The 9,473-nt window shown below is 40.9% G+C and overlaps 1 protein-coding gene across 1 annotated transcript in view; it reads right to left on the bottom strand.

Moving 5' to 3' along the window:
* Positions 1–6,008, bottom strand: part of igsf3 (immunoglobulin superfamily, member 3) — a 105,450-nt gene extending 99,442 nt beyond the window's left edge. The window contains exons 1-2 of the mRNA XM_070437629.1: positions 5,982–6,008; positions 5,630–5,762 (exon numbers count right to left, since the gene is read on the bottom strand). Coding sequence (XP_070293730.1) covers positions 5,630–5,762; positions 5,982–6,008 — 160 coding nt within the window. The remainder of the gene's footprint in view (positions 1–5,629; positions 5,763–5,981) is intronic.
* Positions 6,009–9,473: the final 3,465 nt, after the last annotated feature.

Raw genomic sequence — 9,473 nt, forward strand, 5'->3', positions numbered from 1 at the left:
GTGTTTTCCTCTTGAGTTACAGGGATTTGATTTGAGAATCAGATCAGATGCCTCCAATGTCCCTGTGGGTTATCTTAGCTCAGACCCATGCTGACTGTATCCTATTCACCTTTTGTTTTCAATCTAAAAAAACAGCCATGGGGGTGTGTGTGTGTAAGACGGGGGGGGGGGGGGGACAGGACACTATAGGGAGGTGTGCATTGTTATGTAAGTGTGTGTGTGTCACAGAGTCTGTGGATGTGCTGTGCAGCAGGGGAGCTGTCTCCATAGTAACCCTGCGTCTCATGCGCATCCCACTGAGGCTGTGTTTGGGCAGAGAATCCAGCGAGGATTCTGGGTATGTAAACCCAAGTATTGTGGGTGGATCTGGAGGAGTGGAATCTGGGCTACCCTGTTATCTAACAGAGCTCTGAGTAGAAGTTGCACCTAGGCAMATATCTAATATCAGCTTACCCCCTATAAATCCTAACCATTAGGCAAAACTGATTTTGGACCAGTGTCTAGGGGACAACCTCATCCTACTCACCCTTCTAAACTAGGGAGGGGAGAAGGGGCGGCAGGTAGCCTAGTGGTTAGAGCATTGGACTTGTAACCGAAAGGTCGCAAGATCGAATCCCTGAGCTGACAAGGTAAAAGTATGTCGTTCTGCCCCTGAACAAGGCAGTTAACCCACTGTTCCTAGGCTGGCGTTGAAAATAAKAATTTGTTCTTTACTGACTTGCCTAGTTAAATAAAGGTTWAAAAAATTATTTWAAAAGGGGGAGGTATTCAAAGTGGATGGTAGTTTATGGTGGTATTTAAAGTGAAGAGGGGGGTGGGATGTCAAGGAAATAACCACCCAAACCCAACAGACCAGTTAAACTGCCTTTTATCTTATCTGAGAGAAGGTACCTCAGACATAAAGACACACAAAAACCCACAAAAAAAATGTGCRCTGTAAATGATTTAGGCCTGCAATCACAACTGTAAAATCATCAACAGCTGTCGGAACTCTGGTGATCAGCTCTGAGGTCAAAGAGAGTTCACCACTACAGAAAGAAACAAGGCAGACACTACAGAGTTACTCCATCCAGACACAAACCAGATGCTGCAGACAGGCACCAGATTCATTTAAGCAGGAAGGAGATTAAAAATAAGCAGGCCATTTTCCAATTTATCTTTAATGTCCAGAGAATGTATCCTAAACTATGTTGAGAGAGCAGCACCAGGTTTTTACTGAGTGTAACAGTAGGTCGCAGTGCTTTAGTAAAATTGACTGTTAAAACCCTCCAGTGTGAGAGGAGTGTGTGTTGAGGCGGTAGTTAGCAGCGGTGACAGTTARGTGTGAATGTCCCTACCTTTGTGTTAACTCAGCATTACAGGGTCCTCTCTAGCCCTGAGGGCAACTGTAAAATGGACTCCTGCTCTGGTTTGCGTACACACTGTTCTCTAAAGACTTAMCATCAAAGGAAACAAACTACCCAAGTACTTACTGAGGCAGGTCTGGGTCTGATGTCCAGACTCATTTGATCTTTCTGGTCTACTGATCCTTCACCAATCAAAACGTTGTGCTCTCTCTCAGCCSGAAGCGGACAACAACCTATCAATGACTTGTATCTCTGAATATTCACGAGGAGTTGAAAGAGAAGCAGGTGGGCTACAGTAAGTGAATGACGTTTGTAGTGGTCTTGCTGTTGTCAGGTAAACAAGCCAGATAGAGGGAAACAATGTGATGAAGTAGCATGATGTAATGGGTACACTACAAACACACTTTCAGAACACACAAACACACACACACACACAGAAAAGCCTCCAGATTTACATTGGATAAAAGTAGAGACTACAAAATGGTATATCATACAATGCAGTTGAGGAACAATGGGAAAGTAATTCTGCTTTGAAAGTTGATAMACTTGTAACCTCACTTTTGAGAAAATGGCCATTGAATRTTTCGGGACACCTACTGGAGAGCTCTTCTTATCTACACCTATTCAGCATAGTTAACACCTTCATAAGCCTTAGCCCCACCCACACATTAAGGATTCACATGTGAGGCCATGTGCTAAACAGAGAGAGTAAGTTAGTGTAGTAAACAACCTAAGATTTCTCAACTAAAAGTGGTTAAAGTAGTAGCCTCCAATAAGGAAAACCCCCTGATAAAAAAAACTTTATCGAGTCCTATATCCTAATCAAAGTTTGTCACATGCCCAGGATACAGAAGATGTAAATGGTACAGTGAAATGGTTACTTGCATTTTTGCACAGTAGCAATATCAAAAATAGAATGTTTCCAGATTAATATTTTATAATTATTAGATGATTCTTACCCACACCTGGCTAACTTGATGGGTCATGTAATCATCTGGTGAAGTGGAGTCGTTTGTTTAGACATGTAGCTAGCAAGCTAAACAATTAACCTAATGGTGCTTTCAAGACAACTGGGAACTTGGAATAATACAAGGTCAAATCATGATATCAGTGATCTTCAGGTCATAAAGTTGGGGCTCTAGAAAGAGGCCCGCGTTCCCGAGTTGGAATTCCGAGTTGGATGACCGTTCAAAACGAGTTCCCAGTTGTCATGTTTGCACTGAAGTCAGCGATTTCCCAGTTCCCAGTTGTTTTGAACGCAGCAATAATCCCAACCCATWCTACTAGCAATACAAACAGATTGYCATAGCTGGCCACCATGCATGAATCTGCAAGTAGCTAAAGATAATCAACTAGGTTCAATGYTAGCTCGCTAACTAACATTAGGCTATAACTAGCAATGCAAATGGATTTCTGAGATATGAATATTATTACTACACAGATCATACACATAACGTTAGCTAGCGAGCCAGCCAACTAACATTAGTTCGTTAACAGTACACTTTAACTGGCAATGAAAATGACTTTGACAAAATTACAAATATATAATATCTGAAAATGCTAGCTAGACTATCTTACCCGTATACAGGGATGAACACATGTCCCTCTCTGTCACGGTTGCCCTCTCCTTGGCTATCATCCACCGGCATTCAACTGATTTCTAAACTCGGTCCACTTCTTCTGTGACAACAACACTGTTGGCTTCCCCGTCACTGTCATCAGAAGACTCTACAATGTTTGGTTCAATTACAATGTTTTTACCTAAAATCAGGGATTTCCTCATTGTCGGATTCATTTTCAGTCAGAAAGAGTCAGCATGTCAGGATTGTCTTCCAGAAAGTGGAGAGGAGGAGCAACACTTGTGCAGTTCTTCATTATACATGTTTTTTAAAGCCTACATACTAAGCAGCTCATGTTATAGACAGAAGCATGAGACATGGCAGACAATCTGAACTMATCTCTCAGCATGTCCAGCCCATCCATTATGTCAGCCAATCCTGACTAGTAAGACAGTTCCTGTCTTTTTCCGTGGCTAAACCAACTAGGTTTGTAATTTAACGATTTTACTCATATTTACAGATGGCATACACGTTTGTTAATAAGGCACATGAAAGTTCACATGKTCCAGGTGGCATTTCTGCCCCMAAAAAATGCATTTGATTTTTTTTTCTACGAATCATGTTTACATTCAAAGTCTTCTCCTGTGAAGTAGAGATGTGTGACATACATCTAGTTTCCTGAAATGAGTCACATATTAGCAAAATAAAACATAAAAGCAAAGTCAAAAACCTTTACAAACCRGGAATATCCTAAAAACATGCACACAAAGGAGAAACACGCTTCCCAGCCAAGCCTCTGTAGAATGCACACAGATGTACAGCCAGGGACAGGGTGAGCGATTGCATTATGAGCACTGTCTAGACATGCTTGCTCTGTATATATACATAGGCACTCGCACATAGATACACAAACCCAGGTCATCTGCTGGCCAAACAGCTGGAATATATGTTAGAAGCCTAAAGCGTGTCATATACCACCAATAATTTAGTTTTAGCATCAGAGTAACATCCACAAAGACACGACAGATCCACTCAAACGCACAGCAATGTTTAAACAATGCTGACTCTTCCTTGACCAAGAGGTAAAATTCCTCTCATTCTAAAAGTGTATGTGGGTGTGTGTTTGTGACACACAGCTGTCATTCTGTGGGGAGCATTGGATAGTCAGAAGGAAACACCATTTAGACTGGCCTTCCATTAACAATATTGACAAAGTTGAGTGAATTCAATGCCAGTAAAATTAATAACTGACAGCAATTAGGATACTGCACTAGCAGGGACGAGTCAGCTAGACTTACATTTGCATGTTAGACTGCCTCATAACTATTGGTTTCCATGAGACTCAACTGGTGGATTTAAACTACACAGTGAAACTGGCCTGAGATCAGTGCATACAGAGGCTTTGGCAGCAAACAGTCATAGAGAGCCTATACTAACTATTCTGCAGTCAGTTGAGCCAGTATAGACAACTGAAGCATCTCTCCATTACTGTTTAACCAGCCAGCCTCCTGCTGAACAACACATTARACTTTCTATTAGTTATATAAACCAGAACGGTTCAGGGATTCAGAGCTCTCTCTCTCTGCCACGACTACAGGGTAATACACGCATCATTTACACAGCACCCTACATTACCACCACGTGTAAGAGCTTTCTGTAAAGTAGAAAATTAGACAGTCAACATATTGTACTCTGTTTTTCTGCTGTCCATCTCTATAGGAAATCCATAGCATTTCTATGATGTATTGTATTTCATTCTACACCTTAATTTCACCTTGGGAAATGTAAAATTATTCAAATGTATTAATCAATCAATATCTCCTACATGAAGTTGACCAGCTGAAAGGGCAAGTGAACAAACAAGAAGACTGTTAATCTAAGCCAATGGCAGGGATCCATCCCCCCACAGCAATAACATGCCTCCCATCCAGGAACAGAGCAGCCATCTGGTGTGTGTACTGGGTAGGCTATGCTATATGTGTCAGTGAAAGTGTATGTAATGTGCATGACAGAGAGAGAATAGTCGAGTGTCCCAAGGTGCTATATAAAGTGAAAAATGTAAGGTGTCTGTGTGTATTGACTACAGGCACTAATAAGGGGATGTGGTCACTGTTATCCAACTCATCCAGAGAAAGAGGAGCTTGAGTCTGCGGGTTAATCTGAGACTTACATCCAAATATCACATGAAGCTAGTTCTCCCCCCTCCACACACACTATGATAGAAAAACAATAACTTGTTCACAGCTATAATAGAGCTGTGAAACACAAACGGATAAACACGCAGACACAGCTGTCCCAAAGGCATCTCTGTAAGTGAGTAGTGAGCAATGATGGATTTATATACATCATTGGTAGTGACTAAGACAATGCCCCCTCCCTAGACCAGTGACTCCTACTGAGGTGGCATTGGCAAACACACACTCTCACACCTACATACACTCAGAGTTTGGATTTGTCATTCAGGTGTGTCATCATGCAGATGTCTTGGCATGCAGGTGTGCTATGACTCAGGTGTCAGAGTCTGGGGACGAACTGTTCTTCTTAATTAAWTAAATAGACACAATTCTAAAAAGGCACTCGCACATCTGAGCTAWCCTTTTTTGAAAGTGCATGGTAACAATTGAATAACATTCGGGGTTCTTATTTGTTATCTCATGTAATTAAATAGAGAAGAGAAAGATGACTGTGTGTCCAATCTAAGCAATAGGTACAGGCGTGACTTACCAAGCAGCGCACACGCAGTAAGGAGCGTGCGGATGCCCATTGTCTTCCTTCTTTCTCTCCCCTCAGACACCGTTCCTATAATCCGTTTGGCGAGGCAAAACTTCCGTCTGTTTTGAGGCAGAAATTTTGGGATCTATGGCAGACCACCTGTGCGGGCGACGAAGGGGTAGGTCTGGTGCCACCCRGGGATCGAACCTGCTGGGTTGACTTGAGACTGAGATCCCCTCCGCTATAGCGAAGTCGCCTACTGCCCGTATCCTGCTCTGAGATGCRGGGCTTGGTAGACTCGGGTGTCGTTTCTCTGTATCTATCCTATTGTCAATGACGATATGCACCCATAAAAGACGCCTACCCTGACCCTTCTTCCTTTCCTACGCATCGGACAGAGAGACTGCGGAGGCCCTTCGCTGTAGAAAGCCAAACCACCTCAGCAGGGAAAGTCCAGCGTGTGTGGATGTCTTTCTTTGTTAGTGCGCTATTTAGAATTTTGCCAACACCAAGATTTTTTCGGATCAATATGTAAAATAAATACGTAAAGTCCTTCTGCTGAGAATGTACATAAAATACTTAATTTCCGTGGGCGTCCTCTTCCTCCGGGGATATAGCGCTATCCAAACGCACGTTGGTTCAGTAAAGTCAATCTCCTTTCACTGCTTCGCTACAACAACAAAAAAAACACTCGGAGTCGATGGGCGGGCGCCCTAGCGGCAGAACATAATACAATATTAACGTGCCATAGGATGGACTTCCGAGCGAATTCGTCAATGGACCGAATCCACCGCAAATTAACCACAGTAGCCTACTTTTTGTATTTTAATTGTTTATAAAAGTATCCAAAACGTCTATTATCGTTGATCAGAGAATTGAGTGTTGTTCATAGCCTACACAAAGCATTGTTCGGGCACAAATATATTGATAAACCCACACCGCGAGAATAACTTCACATTTCAGATATGTTTCTGATCAATAGTTTAGTCAAAAGGATCAGTTGCTGTTCTTCAACGGCTTCGAGTCGTCCTTCTTCTGCAAATTCAGTTTTAAATCAATATTTTTTGAATATTCCCTTGGTGTGTATTCCTTGTATGTCATTTCCTGGTTGGAAGAAATTCCCTTTGAGCGCTGTAATTTCGTATTCCCTGCCATTTGAAAGAATAACTAGCATGCCACACAATCCCACCCCCAAGCAGAAACCACGCCCCACGGGCTACTTTCTACAATTCACCCAGTAAGGACTGACACCGACCCACTCCAATTGGCCAAAAGGCGTGACTAAATCGATTAATTTTACAATTTCCAAATGTATTCACATGCAGTAAATCGGATAGAGCATACACTTGGTATGGGCATGGGATATTACATGYCACTTTTTATTGAATGAAATATTAGGTCTTGAATTTTATGATACCAATAATAATAGTCTTGAGATTTATTTAACAGCATGTGTTTTTGCTTTTCAATTTCTCTCTCCAAAATATACAGGGCCATAGATTAATCCTATGAGCTGAGAATAAACACAAAGCCTTATGATTCCTATAACCAGTTTACAACATATATGGGATTCAGCACTTCAGCTAGAGCTAACTTGAAATCAAGAGGGGCTGCCCAAATATTTTGGTTTGGCATAGTATACCTGAGCACTGTTTGGCAGTGTTTACACTATAAATAAACCATGATGAAAATACAGCTGAATATCCCTATTGAAAACACTCCAATATATCTGCCTAACCCTGCCTAACCCTTAAAATAAGTTGTGGTGTAAATGTAAACGATAGACAGCTTTGAGTAGTAATCTCTGTGTTTTTAAAGGGAAAAAAACAAAAGGATTTAGTGGATGGCTGTCGACCCATAACAATTCAGTCACAGATTAGATAGTGATGTGATGGAATGTAGGCTACTCCTGCCATAGGGCCAAGTCCTTATAATGTCTCCCACCCAATATATCCAAAACAAGCACTCACACACTGTGGGGTGAAAAAAATCACACAATTTCACTCTACAGTGGAGTGAAATATAATGAAATGCTGTGTAGTGTAAACCTCATTGCAATATTTCCTGGGGTGCCTTTTCTTTTTGAGTGATTGTAGAGTTACCACCCATGAGAGTATTTGTTAGTGACACAGACATGGTTGTTGAATTATTCCCTTTAAAAAGGCTGTGGCGTTCAACAATTGAGTTGCTAGGCAAATGTTATCAAACTATGAAAATATACAGTATACATTGTGATGCCTTCAGAAAGTATTCACACCCCTTGACATTTTCCACATTTCGTTGTGTTACAGCCTGAATTGAAAATTGATTAAATTTACATTTTTGGACGCTAGCATACACACGATACMCCATAACGTCAAAGTTGAATTATGTTTTCAGAAATGTTTACAAATGAATTACAATTGAAAGCTGAAACGTCTTGAGTCAATAAGTATTCAACCCCTTTAATATGTCAAGCCTACAGTGCATTTGGAAAGTATTCAGACYCCTTCCCTTTTACCACATTTTGTTATGTTACAGAAATACCTTGTTTACATAAGTATTCAAACCCTTTGCTATGAGTCTCGAAATTGAGCTCAGGTGCATCCTGTTTCAGTTGATCATCCCTGAGATGTTTCTACCTGCATTWAAGGTCCCCACAAACACAGTGGCCTCCTGTTTTTGCTTTATCATTACGGRATATTGTGTGTAGATTGATGAAGGAAAAAAACTATTTMGTCCATTTAAGAATAAGGCTGTAACGTAACAAAAKGTGGAAAAAGTCAAGGGGTCTGAATACTTTCCGAAAGCACTGTAAAAAAGTTAACCAGTAAAAATGTGCTTAACAAGTCACATAATAAGTTGCATGGACTCTGTGTGCAATAATTGTGTTTAACATGATTTTTGAATGACTACCTCATCTCTGTACCTCACACATATAATTATCTGTAAGGTCCCTCAGTTGAGCAGTGAATTCCAAACAAAGACTCAACCACAAAGACCAGGGAGGTTTTCCAATGCCTCGCAAAGAAGAGCACCTATTGGTAGATGCGTAAAAAAATAAAAGCAGACATTGAATAACCGTTTGAGCATGGTGAAGTTATTAATTACACTTTGGATGGTGTACTAATACACCCAGTCACTACAAAGATACAGGCGTCCTTCCTAACTCAGTTAGGAAGGAAACTGCTCAGTCATTTCACCATGAGGCCAATGGTAAAAACCGTTACAGAGTTTAATGGCTGTGATAGGAGAAAACTGAGGATGGATCAACAACATTGTAGTTACTCCACAATACTAACCTAATTGGCAGAGTGAAAAGAAGGAAGCCTATACARAATACAAATATTGCAAAACATGCATCCAGTTTGCAACAAGGCACTAAAGTAATACTTAATGTTGCAAAGAAATTTACTTTTTGTTCTGAATACAAAGTGGACAAGTCCAATACAACACGTTACTGAGTACCACTCTCCATATTTTCAAGCATAGGGGTGGATGCATCATGTTATGGGTATGCTTTTAATCGTTAAGGACTGGGGAGTTTTTCCAGTATAAAAATAAACAGAATGGAGCTAAGCACAGGCAAAATCATAGAGGAAAACCTGGTTTATTCTGCTTTCCACCAGACATTAGGAGATTAATTCAACTTTCAGCAGGACAATAACCTAAAAAACAAGGCCAAATCTACACTGGAGTTGCTTACCAAGAAGACAGTGAATGTTCCTGAGTGGCTGAGTCTACTTGAAAATCTTTGGCAAGACCTGAAAATGGTTGTCAACAACCAATTTGACAGAGCTTGTAGAATTTTGTAAAGAATAATGGGCAAATGTTGCACAATCCTGGTGTGGAACACTTTTAAAGACTTACCCAGAAA

Source organism: Salvelinus sp. IW2-2015, linkage group LG36, assembly GCF_002910315.2.
Source record: "Salvelinus sp. IW2-2015 linkage group LG36, ASM291031v2, whole genome shotgun sequence".
In the NCBI taxonomy this organism is placed as follows: Eukaryota; Metazoa; Chordata; class Actinopteri; order Salmoniformes; family Salmonidae; genus Salvelinus; species Salvelinus sp. IW2-2015.